The 15823-nt window shown below is 41.2% G+C and overlaps 1 protein-coding gene across 1 annotated transcript; it reads right to left on the bottom strand.

The window, feature by feature from the left end:
- Nucleotides 1–698: 698 nt before the first annotated feature.
- SEM1 (SEM1 26S proteasome complex subunit) lies at nt 699–10036 on the bottom strand. Its single transcript, XM_039388635.1, has 3 exons — nt 9891–10036; nt 6194–6287; nt 699–4372 (listed from the first exon to the last, which is right to left on the bottom strand). Exons 1-3 carry the CDS (start codon nt 9964–9966, stop codon nt 4330–4332), a joined length of 213 nt encoding a protein of 70 aa, XP_039244569.1. The 5' UTR covers nt 9967–10036; the 3' UTR covers nt 699–4329.
- Nucleotides 10037–15823: the final 5787 nt, after the last annotated feature.

Genomic DNA, 15823 nt, shown 5'->3' with positions numbered 1-15823 from the left:
TTACATGTGACCCATTCACTTGCTGATGGGATGGTTTTCATCTCCCTGCCCTGCCTGCAGGCAAGCATCCCCCAATACCCTAATCTGCTTTTTTTGTTCTCCACCATTTATTTTCCTAGGAGCCTTGTCAATAGTGGCTCCCTTCCCTTCCCATGCCTCCCAGCACTGCAGATTCAGAAGCCTTAAAGGGTTCCAGCTCACGCTAACAAATTCCAGAAAGTCTGACCGTTTGTTATGAAGGCAGTGAAGGAAGGATTTGAGACAAGCACAATGTAATAAGAGAGCTGGGGAGATGCAGAGCACAGACATAGCTTGGAAATGCTCAAAGGTGAACTGGAATGGGAGGCGGGGGCATTTGGAAGCCCATTAAATGAGGACTTATCATCCGATTTATGTAAATCACTTTAAATGCCTTCATTTATTAAAAGTACTAAGCTGCATTACTGTTTGCCTTTGGTCCCCTAATTTGGTTGCTAATGTCTAAAACAACTGTTGAAATTAATTTGAAATTAATGTTCCTGTATAATTACTTAATGAATCTCACATTCACTGCCCTTAGTTCTCGGTTGACAAAGGATCTCACACGCCACATGTAAGAGGTTGTAATACTGACTGTGATTTTAAAACGGTTGCTAAATTATAGTTTGCAAATATTTTACATTTATATCACACACTTCATCTTGAAGGATCTCACTGTGTTTGAAATGTTACATAACATTTATTCTTTAGTAAAATTCCATCACAGAAACTTTCTGGGCATCAATCTTCTTACTTCCCTGCATGCCTTGAAATTAAATCAAATTTAGCTGTATCATTATGCAAACACAAAATCATACCTGCATTAAAAGATTATTATTAGGTCTGTAAAGTCAGACAGTTAAAAGATAAGAAATGCTGGAACTGTAACTCTGTGCAATATAAATTCCTTTTTCCATACATATGTATTTTCATAGTCTTTAATTTTATGATCATTATTTTCCTACATGCACCCTATCCCTCAGGGGACTTATTAATCCTTATTAGTGTTCAAGAAAAAACAGGATAAGAAAAAATAAGGTTCAAGAAAAAGCTAGCAGGGAAAGGTATCCACTTGTGGAGTCCTTGCCTCATTCTTTACAGAAGCTGCAAAGGTTATAATGTGTGTTCTTCATTTTCTGGGTGGCTGACTTGGTACCCCATAAATCCTGATCCTTAGAAATGCTGAATATGCACAGCAGTAACTGAAGCTAAAGAAACATTTGAATGAGCAGAGCATTTCATATACTACCAAACCCAGCGAAAGATGAGGTCCTGGGGTCTCACACCAAGCACTTAAAATTACTGTACACTATAAAAGGGGAAAACACTTCTCCCTTTCCCAGGGATAGTGGAAAATGTATTAGAGCATTTGCAAAATACACGGACTGCTGCAGTATGGGGACCCACACTTATTCTGTACAGCACAGTGTGGACACAGTTCAGGAAGTGGGGAACAGGACACACTGTGACCCTAGAGCAGAAGTATGTGGGGAAGCTGTTGGTGCTGTTGAGCAAGCTAGCAGAGAGGGAGGGCCAGAGGAAGGCTATTATGAAACAAAAGAGCTCAACTGAAGGCTTTCCAGAGGCCTTACTTTGGACTGCTCACTATTTTTTGTGCTTATTTGTGACTTTGCATTTCTTCTTATGTGTGTGTGGTTTCTTAAGGACCAAGGCAAAGCAAAAGCATCAAATTCATTGGCAATGAGGAACCTTCCAGAGCTTTCCTCCAAGTTACTTGAACAGTGCTTTGCCTTGAGACATCCTCAGCATCTAGGTCAGAGCAAGCCAACCTTTCCCACACTGCAAAACACCCTCTCCTTCATGTAGAGGAGAGCTGTAGACACGTGCTACATATCCCAGCATGGCTCAGACTAAAGATACTGGCCAAGAGTCCCACCACTTGGCTGAGAGGAGGATAGGTCCCCAAGCACAGGGTGACATCAACCTAAATCTGCTTCCCAAAACAGTGAACAGACTACTCAGCAGCCTACACCCAGCCACCACCACACACACCCCCCCACATCCTACTTCCTTAACTAGAAGGCCCAACCTCTTCTTCGCTCAGATCTTTGTTAAATTTCTTTCTTCGCCATGTTCCCACCCTTGCCAGGCTGCAGATCTTCCTTTCCAACTCCTTGTCCTCGCTTAGTGTGTCCTCCCTCACAACCCCAAAGCATTCCTATCTCCCCCACTCCAAGCATTCCTCTGCTAATAGGGATCACTGGAACACCTCCAAAGAAAACCTCTCAGCATGGCCAGTCTAAAAAACTCTTCCCATATGGGAAGATTAGATCCTTCTAAGGTTGAACAGCAGGTACATTGAGGTCAATTGCTACAGTGACATCCTGGTCAATCACCTCAACTTCCTTCTAAAACACCAGGTTTCAGATCATAACCCAGCAGCTGAAGGCTGTTACTGCAAGAGTGCAGAGCCATCAGGCTACCTCAGCCTAGGCTTTCCTTCCAATTCTGCTTTTGTGAAAAAAGCAGAAAAAGATACTAACACAACTGTGGCTCAGAAAAAACAAAGATTTCTTTAGGCAAAGATGCTTTTCCACCTCCATGGCTTCCTCCTGCTGCTAGCAATTGATGGGACAGGGCTGCTTTAGTAAAGTTTCCAAAATCCTGTAATGGAAAGCAGCTGTCCCTCTCCAGACTGCACCAGACATCTCCGTAATTATTTTGTCATCCTCTTTTGGTCAGTCGCATTACTCAACTTCCCAGTACCCATGCATTAATAATCCCAGAACTGTACTCAACATACTTTATTCTTAAACTCTCAACACTAACCTGAGGATGTTTGTGTTGCTATTTGCCACTCAACAGACAGACTTTTCATTTCCTACTTATCAAAATATGAACTCTAGGACTATGTATTCTACTGAGTTGGGCTGCCTGAGACACACATTTCAATGTGAACAACTTAAATGACCCTAGGGTAAGCCTACTTGAAAGGGCCTCCCTTTCTTTTCCCAAGCAGCACAGAACTGGACAAACTGACAACATCCAACACCATCTGAAACATCTAGTTTTGCAGAACCATTCAGATGGCAATGGAAGGTCTCAGTCTTTAAAGAATTATCTTCAGAAAGCAGTAAGGGTCACAGTGAATCTTGCCCCCACTATAATATAGCACCACCTAATAATCTGGCATTAATAAATGCCATTATAACATAAGAGACTCGGTTATTTAGTTAACAAGGTTAAAGCATTTAATACCATAACTGCATGTCCATCAACTAATACCTTTATTCTGAAAGCCCACTATAAATAACAATTAAGGCTCCGCTTCTCTAGTGAACTGCTGAAAAAGCAAGCAGCTAATTCAAATTGTTAGTATGTAACTATAGTTGCCTCTTTATTTAAAAAAAAAAAATAAAATTAAATTTGGAATCATGGCTACATCTCCCTCTGTCTTTACAAACACCAGCTTGAACAGCTCCTTTGGGGAAGATTCATGGAAGCGGTCATAGGTTTTGCAATTTTCACCTTGTTTTCTAGTTCAGAGAGTAATCGAATCCAGTCACTACTGCCATATCTACCTGGCAACTATCTGCTGGCCTCTGTGAAACGAGTTGGAAGTTTGATTTCCGTTTTCAGCAGGCCTGTTCGTGTGATACACATGAACTGCTGCAACCGGCAAATTGGAGGCAATTTCAGCAGAGACTCCTAGGCTTAAACTTCTTTCACCTCCAGAGAGGTGTCCTCGTTAACAGATCTGAGAAATGACAGGACCAGATTGGAGAGTTAGGGTTTCTGCTGTCATAGGACACTTTAAAGCAGGTTTTATGTTTTGAGTCTATCAAACCAGCATCCACATGAAATTACTAACAAAAATACCCAAGTAATTATGAAATAAAGTGTTGATGCAAAACAAGCTTTATCACTCCTTAAAACTGCTATCTCTACCACATTTTAATTGGAATATACCAGTATTTTATTTCTTTTTGACACCTCCACATTCCCTGTGACAGAAATGTTCACAGTCTTCATTCTAGTTACACATATTTAGCTCCCCATGACAGAAGCTGGTGCAAGATCGTCAGCCACTGACAGATCATTAGTGGCATCCAAGGCAAGTCCATGAATTCTGTCACACAGGGCATTTCAGAACCAAACTACAAGGTACCAGGTGAGTAGCGGCTGAATGTATGACAAGGCTAAGATTAAAAACTTTATTTTTTATACAAAACAATAATAAATCCAAGCAGATAATGAACTAGGTGTGTCTTCTCATTTTCCACCTTTTCTTCTTTTCTCAATATAGTCTATCCACAGTTCCATGTTAAGCCACTCCATATTCTGCAAAAACTATGACGTTTCCATCTTGTATCCATGTTTTTCTAATTCAGCTCTGTATAGAAGAGATAGATATACTGAAACACACAGATACAATCCCGTTAAATGATTTTTTTAAAAGTTGCATGTACCATATAATATACAATCATTTTAGAATATCAACGTCATACTGCTTTTTGATTCACACCAGTAACCTTGACCTTACTCTGTAGTTCTTGAACTTCAGCTTTATATCTCAGATCACTAGAAGTGACTTCTCAGTGAAAAATTCAAATATTTGTTTTAATCATAGTTATTGCCCTCTGACCCAAAGCAGCACCCATGAGCCTGCAACAACTCCAAACACGCTAGAAAAACCAAAGTATTATCTTATACAGTTATTCTCAAGATTTCCTTAAACCAAACAATTCTGAATCATTTAAATGCATGTGCTTCCAAGACAATTTTAAGCTTTTTCTTTGTTTTAAAAATAGTGCACTCTGGTAGTTTTATTTATGTTTTGGTGAAATACCCCTTGCAGTGAACAATTCTGAGGGAAAGGATTGCTTTTTTGCCCTTAGTTGTGGCCAGGACAGCAAGTCAGCAACTATAATTGTTATTGCTCCTGGCCTGTCCCCACTTTGCTCCTCACCTGTCTCCAAACACAGAGAGATGCACCCTTTTTCATCTCCTCATCTTAGCATATGTGTCTCTACATACAGAACTCCAAATCACCAAAACTATTTCAGGTTAGTTTACATAGTTAGTAGTGGAATTTTAAAAATGGAAGACTGCGGTATTTCCATTCTAGAGATGAAATAAAACCATGCTGCAACCAAGCAACACTGCAAAACAGTACACAGTCACCAATACTACAGGCTACAATTAAGGCCAGTTAGGGAAGGTTTGTCTAGATCAATTATGTTTATCAAGAATTATTATACCTCTTGAAAGTCTTTTTTACTACCTATCAACCTGTTTTCCAATATTACAGTTTTATGCCTTTCAACCTCTTAAGAAAAAAACTATACCAAAGATCTTTTATGTAGAAGATACAAAAATAATTGCTTTTGCTGGAGTACAACAAGGGAGATCAACCCAGGAACTGTTTAAGCAGGCTGTATTACAGTTTGCTCCTCACGCAACATACTGAGGGATTAATTATAAAATCTGGCTTTGTTCTGATGCTTGAAACAATTTAAGTTATAATTATGCATCAGTAAAGGATTACTGAAACAAGTAACAAAGAGGATTAAGCAACTGGTTTAGAGGTACCCAAATTGTTATCACTTTTTTTTAAAGCATATAATTAACAATTACTTTGCTGTTGTTGCTCATAAACAGCATGCTCATCACACAGAAGAGAACCTTAACATTATTACAGATCACTGATCTCTAGAAAATTTGCCCATTTGGACAAAGAACAGCAGTGCTATTTGAAAGTACAAACAAAAAACTTTGCACACCACATAGCACGGAAGAGATAATCTTGGATGCCTTGCCATTAATCCTTGCAGCACAATTCAGAACTTTCACATATATGCAGGAAAGTCATTAGAAAAGGGATCTAATGGTAAATTGAGAAAGTGTGAACTGTGTTGCAGCTTGCAGAGATCTTTGCACTGTTTGTCCCCCTGGTATCATAAGGCATATTTCAGGGATCACTAGAATCATTAAAAGATGAAATCCTGATCAGTACTTCAGAGTGCTGTAATCTCTAAGTCTGGTTCTGAAAGACTTTAAATAGAAAAGCATAAAGTAGAGCTTTCATTTATTTCCATTTCAGACTTCTATTTTTTTTAAATTAAGCAGATTTCAAACTTTGAAATAATAACTAATCAGTGCCATTTTAAACATTTCACCCATCTTCTAGAACAGTAAGTTAAAATAAAATTACCTTAACTGATTGGAGAAATCATCTTCTACATTGTCATCATCCCAATTGTCTTCCCAGACATGTGCATCTTCATCTTCATCTAAACCAGTCCAATCTAAAGACAGAAAAGGAGGTCTAAATATTGTATGCTGCATAACTTTGGTACCATGTGTTACTGACAGATTAGCTCAGCCTCTGGGTAAGGCAGGCTTCTGTTAAGTTTAACAGAGAAGTCTGGATCACATTCAAGTGTTTATGAGACAGAAAGATCTAAAACATGCCTCACAATTTCTTGAATTACAATAAAAGTGAAACCTGGTTAAAAAAAATCATTACACACTTCACATCTTGGTTTTCAAGATTACACATTCATAAAAGACATTTTGGACAATGGACATACAAATGGATAAACAAATGGACAAACTGTAACACTATTGTAAAAAGAAAGCAACATCGAGTACTTGATTCCTAAAAGCTCAGCAAAAGGTGTGAGATTCCAGTTTGTATTTATATACTTTTTTTCAGAATAAAAAAGTGAATACGTATCAGATGCTTTTGCGAAAACACATGCATAGGTCCTCCGTGATGCAGAAGTAAAGGCAAATTGAAACAGGCATCTGCAAACAGCAGCTGATACCTGTAACCAGCTATTTCTGGGTTCCCAAGACAGCAGAAGCTGTTTCCTTAGAGAGGCAAGGCACTAAATGCCCACTTGCTAACCTTATTTCTATTTGTCCTATAAAAAAGTAATCTGGCACATCATTCTTGACAAATTACTCATTGCCCACTTAATGCATCATTATTAAAAAAAATTATGATCAAACTAAATAGTTTAGAAAAATGATGAAAATTAAAAGCTCAGAATCACCATGAAAACACAAGTGGGCTCAATTCAATTTCTTTGAGTTTCTCAGTTTTCCCCTACTGAACGACACCAAGTTTTTCAAATGCTACCAAAACAAAAGAAGCCCCTAATTCTGTCACTTGTCTTTCTCAAAGTCTGGTAGTGTATTTAAAGAGTTCTTCCCCTTACAGTTCAGTGAGCAATCTGCTGCCCTTCTACAGAACAGTTTGAGGACTAAGGCCTGAAGTAACATTAAACACTGATGGAGGTATGGGGGAGGGGAAGCTAGTGAGGTAAAAGATTAAAAACTAATTCCCTGTGAACAGTTAACTTTCTAAGAAAAAAGCCTGGTCTTTGCATATTCACCTCCTTTTTTTAACACTGACAGGCAACAAAATTAATATTTGTCATTCACCAGGACACAAAAATCCATTTGTAACTGATTGAAGACACATGTATAAAAGGCATTACAATTAAACTTCCCTACTCATATAAATTATATAATGGGAAAAGATGAAGGACCATAAGAATCCTGCTATGAGAGCAAAAGAAAAAAAAACATGGGAAGAAAAGGTGAAGGGAAAATTCAGATTAAAAAAAACACATTATTTGAATTTAGTTGTGTTGCTAATTGCTCAAAGAGAAGGACTTATAATTTAGAACTGCCTGCAATAAGCTTTGCCTATTTATATATAATTGATTTTTTTTGTTAAAATAAAAAAGCTTTACCAATTATTTATCTGGATTTCAAAGATACAAAACAAGAAAGCTCAAACCAGTTTAAAATTACAAAGTCATCTGCAAACATACAAGTAACTCAGACAGAACCACAAACTTAAAAAAAAAATTAATCTGCTAGTAACTTGTATCCAGCACAACAAACAGCAGCTTCAATCATAAAAGATCAGTTGGGCAGACTGTGAAAACATGCTCCAAATCACACTGAGTGACAAAGAGTCAGAACGGCCCATGTGATCTTCCACACTGAAGGAGTGGAACAGTGTGAAAATAAAGCCTGAATTACATTCTCATCACTGTGGCTACAAGATTCTACAGCACCTGTATGTTGATACTATACTCCAAAATTGCACAATAAAGTTATCACTCCCAGCTACATTATATGCCTGTGACTGAATACAAGTAAAAAATAATGGAGCATTATTAGGGATTGAAAGTATTAAGAGCATTTGAAAGCCCACTACCCTTAAGTATTATAATTTTGTCATGGTTGGACTCCTTAAGAATGTATTTTAATGTGCTGATCACTGATTGTCCTATTTTTGCACTTGGGAAACAAAAACCAATTTTTAGAATTTAGGTGGGGTTTTTTAATCCCCTCCTGTATTATTTTATACATTACATTTTATACTCTGAAATGCACTGTACAAAAAATTCTTGAGTGATTGATTCCCATACACTTTAATCTACCATGCTAATGCTAGTAGTAGTGTCCTATAAAAATTGTATATGTCTGCTTTTGATACATAAACTTGATTTGATAAATTCCTTTAAGAAAAATTTTAAGTTGGAATAAACCACAGGAGTCAGTATTTTCATCCCTTAACACAGCTTTGCATTATCTATTTTCCTTTGGTTAAAACCTAGGTAATAAAACACAAAGTTTTTTCTGCTGCATTGAAACTGGTGTTTTAACTTGAAGGAACAACAGTGTGGGATGGGTTTGAGCACACAGTTATCACAGCACTCTCCTAAGCACTGCAGGTAACAGTCAAATTGGTTTGAACACTCTTTATAACACCTCAAAACTGTGACCTCACTTGAAGATTCAAATGGGCCTCTTTGAGGTTCTTATTTTCTGCAAGAGGGAACAGCAAGAAGCCTTGCTGGTGATCACTCCTATTAAAATCTCTGTTCCACCCAGAAAGCCTGCACAGTACTTTGTTTTAGCAGCACAGCTAAACACTTTTTTCCTGTTTAGGAAATACATATGAAAAACAAGAGATAGTCTTCTAAGTTTACTTCAGCTAGTATTTCACACTCTTAAATTTTTCTGTCAACAAGTGGAGAAATACAATTTTTACCAGTACTGAAGGATTCAGGATATCTAAGGCCACGGAAAAACCATATGTAATGAAGACATTACAGAAAACGGCGCCTAACTTTTCATCCATCGTGCTATATATAAAATTTCTCATTATCCACAGCTTGAGACAATTTCTAGAATTAAGGACATAGAAAACAAACATGCCCTAATAGAGATGTTTCCCAGATTATCTCTGTAAAAGGACAGTGAGCTGTTTTACTGAATTCAACTTCCTCATTCAGTATATTTGTACCTATGAAAAGCAAACCAACACATAAATATCTGTGCTTCAAAAGGTAAAGTGATTCAGAGTAACTACGGAGCACATCATTTCCTTTTCACATTCGTTTGCACCTCACACTCAGTTTTCAGCCCTCACCCCTGCTCTTCCCTGGGGATTCTCATCTTCAGTGCCGAGAGGAGGGAAGTTTCTCCCGCACTTGTTCGCAGCTCCCTCGCACAATGACACAGCACTTCCAGGGCGATGTGCCCAGCGCCGTGACACCGCACAGAGCCGGGCACGGGCACCACGACCGCGCTCGATCCCGGCCCTGGCGTGGCTGTAGTCCCTGACCGCGGCGAGGGCTGGGCAGGGACCCGCGGGGAAGCCGCTCCCGTGTGGCTGAAGCGGGGCGGCAGCCCAGGACAGCAGCCCAGGACAGCGTGGCGGTGCCCCGCGGGCCGGCACAGAGCATCCCGGGCACAGAGCCCCGGGCCCGCCGCATCCTGCCCGCCTCGGCCGGCCCAGGCCGCGGCCTGCGGGCGGCACCACAGCCGCCGCCTGCCGTCCCGCCACGTCCCGGCCCGCCCCGCCTCGCCCCGTCCGGCACCTTCGGCCGGGAACTCCTCAAACTCGTCGTCCTCCTCCAGAAGCCCCAGGTCCACCGGCTGCTTCTTCTCCGACATGCTGGGCCCGCTGCGCTCCCGCCGCCCCGAGCCTGATGGGATCCGGCGGCCGCGCCTGCGCCGCTGCGGGGCCCCGGCCCGCGCCTGCGCCCTGGCGGCCCCGAGCCTGGCGGCGCCCGCTCCGCCCCGCCCCTCACGGTCCCCGCGCGGTCCGGGCCGGGTTCGGACACGGTGCTGTATTTTCGATGCGGTGGGGAGAATAAATCCTTCCACTGCAACGTCAGACCAAACTACCCAGGCTGCTGCCTAGCGCGCCCGTTCTCTTTATGTTCTTTCGGTGTTGATTTGTGTTCAGGCAAAACCCATTGCTTTAAAATAATGGTTTTAGAAATAAAAGCTGTAAATCCACTGCGTTAAATCCAATACCACGAGTTTTGGAAGCCTGGAATTTTATTAACTCATCTAGCCTTTTTAGTAGATGAATGCATGGATTCAGACCTCACTTCGCCAGACCATTTAACTGTCTGCTAGGAGGGTCCCCAAGGGCATGGGTACCTGCCATGCTGTGTTTCTCTCATAAGGTAACCCCATCCCATGTTGCCTGAAGGAGCTGATCTGCAAACCATTCTCCAAGCCAGCCTACTAGACCTTGCAGGAAGAAGTTCCCGGTGGCCAAGGCGACAGGCTTGCCTTCAGATTTCCACTGTGTGCAAGTTGGATTTGACCTGGTGTCAATGCTGAATGCCACAGCCACAAAACTGTTTGCTGGTTATTTGGAGATCAGTCTTTTTCTCTCTTCCAAAGTATATTCAGGTATGTTCATTCATGGTGGAGCAGATTTGACAAGTAAATAACTCAAGTCTGCAACACCAAATAGCCTACCAAGGAGAAACTCTCCTGGCAGCTGGTGGAGGGGGGTGACATACCATATCCCAGATGTATGCTTTGAACAACCAGACTGTACAGTAAACAAATAGAAAGAATTTATTCTCCTGCAGATAGCTGGTAATTGTTAGAAAACACTGTTTTTAGTGCCAGTCTTGTGGCTGTGATTTCTTAGCAGAGGCACATATTTTCTTAATTTTTCTTACTGGCCTTCTTAAGTAGCTTCCTACTCCGTCTGTAGGCTTTGTGTATCCCACACTCCACTGCCCTCAGGAAACATGTAAGGAACTTAGATTTCTCCACCAAGAAAAGATATCTTTGAATTCCATGAAACATCACAGTATGTAAAAATGTAGTGATGCAGTTTATAATACTCAAGCCTTTTGATGGACCCAGCCCTATGGAATAGTCTTTATTCTTTAGAGAAAACAACATAAGGATTCAGCTGTCCAGAGTAGATTTTCCAGGGTGGAAAGATACTTGACAGTTTAGAGGAGAGTGTCTAAGCACCAAGTATGATCAGAGTTTGATAGTTTCTGGATGGACCATAGAGAATAAGAGTTGCCTTTCATCATCTACCCTATGCAATCACAGCGGGAGAAGGCTATGGATACCGATAAAGAACACACTGACACTGATTTTTGTTTTATCCTTCCCCTGTGACAGTCTCAAGACTCGTGGCAACCTTTACAGTCATCAAGCCTGTATCTCACACGGACAGAGAACGCACAGAGCAAAGATCAGTTTTGATCAAATTAGGGAAGGCACTTCCTACATTCCCAAAACAGATCTGCTTTCTTGGGGCTGCAGCCCCTGCGCAGCACATCAGCTACATGCTGAATACGTTGGTTTTCCAGGACTAACAAGCTGACACTGTTGGGTGCTTCAGCAGAAAGATTGACATGCCTGTTCCATGGAAATTAAGGGAAAAAAATTCCTATAGATTTCAATGGTTTGGGATATGACTGTCTCTATTAAACCTTAACTTCAATATACCTTTAACTGGTAGCATGTTTGAAATAATTGAACAAGACAATCCTGAGTAACTCATCAGTACCTCTATTAATCTTTCCAGAGCTACACAGCAGCTATTTACTCAATATGATTTGTTTTAATTTTTCTATTCAGCATGTTTTATGCATTAGTATCAGAAAAGCCTGTCTTTCTCTTGGCAAATATTACTGCAAGTTGTCTAGCAGGATGGTGGATTATGTAGATTTATTTATTCAGAGTGTAATTTGCATAAATGAAAAATGGAAATAGAGCATCTTTTTTTCTGTATTAGAACCTTTTTTTTTCCTTCAAGGTGAAACAAAAAATGTGTGTAGTACACTGGTTCAGATTTCCAGATTTTTTTTGTAGGGGACTATTAGTCATTTTCACGCCTGAGGCCATTTTCTTCGACTTGGATGTTTTAATGTCTGAAAGCATATTCTGAGGATAAGATTAAGAAGAGGAAATAGAACAGATTGGAAATTAATTTGCTTATAAGCAATTAAAGGTGTCCTGTTGAAAAAAATCTTAGAGCCATGGTAAGGATTGGGTAAACTGTTGGTTTGGAGGTCTGCATGGTTCCAGGTTACCATACAATACCTATTCAGAGAAACCCTATGCTGCAAAGAAAATTATCACTGTATGTATTTGATCCAGCTGGCCTCATCGATATCATGTGAAGTCCGTGTGCACAGATGTACATCTATTGACCCATCAGCTCAGACACATCTATCTCGGACCAGTGGTGCCTACAAAGCTCATCTGGATGGGAGAGGGACTGTCTTATGGTCCAGGCCATTAGATATGCAGGAATGCACCTAATTCCTGAAAAAAAAAACAAACACAAAAAAAACCAGGTTATTACTGTTGTTACCTTTCAGATTGTGTGAATTACTGTGCAGTGCAGAATATCTGCCCTGTGTTATGCAGCATATTGGGCAGGCCAAGCACTGATTAATGCATCCTGGGGATCCTTTCAGAGATAGTGTTCTGTGTCTCAGGATAGTGCTGCATTTCATGCTCTAGTTTTTTGGATTAAATTGAAATAAGAAAGCATATCCTACATTCAGTGCATCTGGAGGTTAGGAACAGATTGCCCTGCTTCTTTCAATGGCTCTGTGCCGCTCTGGACCCATGGCATTATTCCTGAGGTCAGTGTCTTTGGTTTGCCACTATTTATTTATTCATGTCTGCAGAGGTCCTCTTGTTCTCTCCAGCTGCTCCGTCATTCACCAGCACCTCCTGGTAGCCCACCCTGCTCCCACAGCCCATCCCTTCTCACAGTTGACCCTCATGGAGGTCAGGATGCGATTAGGTGGCTGGAGATCATAAGGAATATTAATCACAAGGAACACTTAGATGTTGCTTTACAGACTTCCTTATGTGAAATACACTGTGGCAAGCTATCGGGTTACCGGTGGCTGAAATAGAAACAGTTCTCTCTTTACCCTTGACAGTCAAGAGAAAGTTTGATTTATTTTCTCATTTTCACTTGATCTAAAGGCAGCTGGGCAGTATTGCTACAAAGCTCTAGCTATGTGTCACTGTAATAGGGGCAATGTGTTTGTTCACTTCTGCTCTCTTCCTCTGTCTAATTGTTCTATTGTCTTTCTGTTTTCTCTCCACATTTGGGCTGACAAAATGACTCCTTGGGTTTAGCCCTCTAGCCAAAACTTAATGGGCTCCTAATCAAGAACTAACACCACCAGCAGGCTATTTCCTGCCTTTGTTTACCATTCCTGGTATCATCTTTCTTCTCCTCTCAGTCCATCATTGCAAATTTTCAGCATTATTTTCCTTTGACTCTTCCTCTGGATAGGATGCAGGAAGTTTCCTAGATATTGTTTCTCTTTCATTTTCTGACCACTTGATCTCTGGCCTCCCAGTTCTACATCCTGGAAGAGTACCAAATGCATTCAGAACCAGATTTTACAAAGCCAAGTAATCCTGGGATAACTGAGTATTCCATGTAGCTGTATCAGCAGAATGTTTATTGCTGAACCTCAATGCAAATTGTATAGATGTTTTGAACATGTAAGATAATCACGATGTAATTCATCATTAGGTACCGTTCACCATGACTTGCATTTCCATGCAAGTATCAGGACTGTCAGGGTACAATTCAGTTGCCTAAACAAAGGTTTCTAAGGTCAGTTGAGATACCCTAAAACACAGGGCCACCTGATGTAATTTGGGAGACTCTGGCCCTTCCCAACTGCAGCTGAACATGGGACAAAATACTCCAGTTTCTAAAATGGTATCAGTTGCCTATGTTTAGGTGACTGCATTGCACTCCTATCATATATTGGAATAACTGTGTTTAGTGTTTAAGTGTCTTTTTTATGTTACTGCACAACTGCCTTCATTTATTTCTGCCATGTCTACCCTGAGAATACTAAACTCTGGTAACCTCAACATGAGATATTCACTTGATAGGTTAGTGTGACTCTTTAGGAATTAGGTGCACAGACTAGGCCTTTTTTTCCATCTTGAACGTGCTTCTACCTTTACATTTGTAGATAGTGGCTAAGGTGGGGTCAGGATGAAGCTCAACACAAATAAAACCAAACGTTGTAGCCTGGGAAGAATAATTAAGCATTATTTCTGATGTTCTGATAGGTAAGCAGGGCTATTCATTAGCAATCCTGGCAAAGTGCAGGACTTATTGATACCTAGACTATTTCAATAGCAGGAGTCAGGCCACTGAACTTGAGGCCACCCTCACCATAGGGAGCTTACTCAGGCAATCCCTCTGTCCACTCAGTTCAGAAAAGAGATAAATTAGGCTCTTCAAGGTGAAGATTCAGAGCACCTGCCAAAAGTATCAGCCCTGAAATGTAATTTGAAGGGACCTGTCTCATCTCTGACTATGCTAGGAGGACTTGCCCCATAATTATGTATGAAAAGTCAGGGGATGGAAATAATCTCTTACAAGTCCATGTAACAGCAGTCACCCTTGTTGGCCACATTTCTCTGGCAAAGTTCCTCCAGGGGCAGTTTTAGCCTTAAAGGTATCTGTTTAGCTTGCTTAACAGCTCAGCAATGCCCTCAGGAGCTTCCCCAGTGTGTCTGGTGGGAGCTGGCAGTAGCAGTTAGGTGTCACTCAGAGCTTGCTGCTGGTGTTGGCTTTTCAGTGCTGGCAGGCAGAGTGCTCTTGCTGCCCTTCCACCCCCTTGGGGCCTGCTTGTCACCAGTCCTGGCTGTTGTTCAGCTGTTCTGCAGTGTCACAGGCAACACAGCCTCAGCTCAGGGAATTTCATTTAATTTAATTTATTGCCAATTAACACAACCTTTTAATTATTGATTTGTGAATTGGGGGGGGGGGGGAAGAAAACATATTCTATTGAACAAACACTCAGGGAAACACCTTTTCTTACCTTTCTTCAGGCTCTACTTTAGTCAAACACTTCTCCCCCCTCCTTTCTCACCACAGCTCCCTTTGTTTTCACTGCAATTCACTTCTTGCCCTCCACTGTTCCTTGCTTCTTACTGCTCCTGTGCCCCAGCGTGGCTGACCCATGGCCTGTGAAGAAGTGTTGGCAGTGGGTTTACTTCCTAAGCTTGCGTACACATCTTCGTTGCAAACGTGTCAGGAGAACAAGATGGGTGAATTTTATCACATAGACTTATCCAGTAAATGAAAGTCAGGTGTCTAAGGCATTGTTTTAATGCTGAAGCCATGGATGTAGCTCCCAGGAGGTACAACACAGGTGCCAGCGGTGCAGGTCCAGCGCGATGCACAAGCAGAACCACCACACTGGCCACCCCAGCTCCTGCCCTGCCAGCTGCTGCATGGTCAGAAGGGCAGCAAGCCACCCTGGCTGAAAAAGTAGAGAGTGGCACCTGTGGCATGACCCAAAGCATTACTTTTTATATGCAGGAACACGTAGAGCCCCAAAGCTTCTCCTCATCCATCCTGCAAAGCAGAGGATACCTTCTTCCTCAGAACTCCTGTTAACCTGTCATGTCTTCTTCAGCAAGCATAGAGGTTTTGATAAATCATCTAGTGGTTTACCACAGAAAAGAATGAAGATATGCT

The sequence above is a fragment of the Pipra filicauda genome, unplaced genomic scaffold (genome assembly GCF_003945595.2).
Source record: "Pipra filicauda isolate LSUMZ 115617 unplaced genomic scaffold, ASM394559v2 scaffold66_size7647185_pilon, whole genome shotgun sequence".
NCBI classification, from domain to species: domain Eukaryota; kingdom Metazoa; phylum Chordata; class Aves; order Passeriformes; family Pipridae; genus Pipra; species Pipra filicauda.
The sequence above is the reverse complement of the archived record's forward strand: the minus strand, read 5'-3'. Positions and strand labels throughout refer to the sequence as shown.

What these genes read in the sequence shown, in the direction of transcription:
- SEM1 (XM_039388635.1), bottom strand. Translation starts at nt 9,966, where the DNA reads ATGTCGGAGAAGAAGCAGCCGGTGGACCTGGGGCTTCTGGAGGAGGAC. An exon ending in TGAGGAGTTCCCGGCCGAAG is followed by an intron (nt 6,288 to 9,890) that starts GTGCCGGACGGG and finishes TTCTGTCTTTAG; the next exon opens with ATTGGACTGGTTTAGATGAA. An exon ending in GATTTCTCCAATCAGTTAAG is followed by an intron (nt 4,373 to 6,193) that starts GTAATTTTATTT and finishes TCTTCTATACAG; the next exon opens with AGCTGAATTAGAAAAACATG.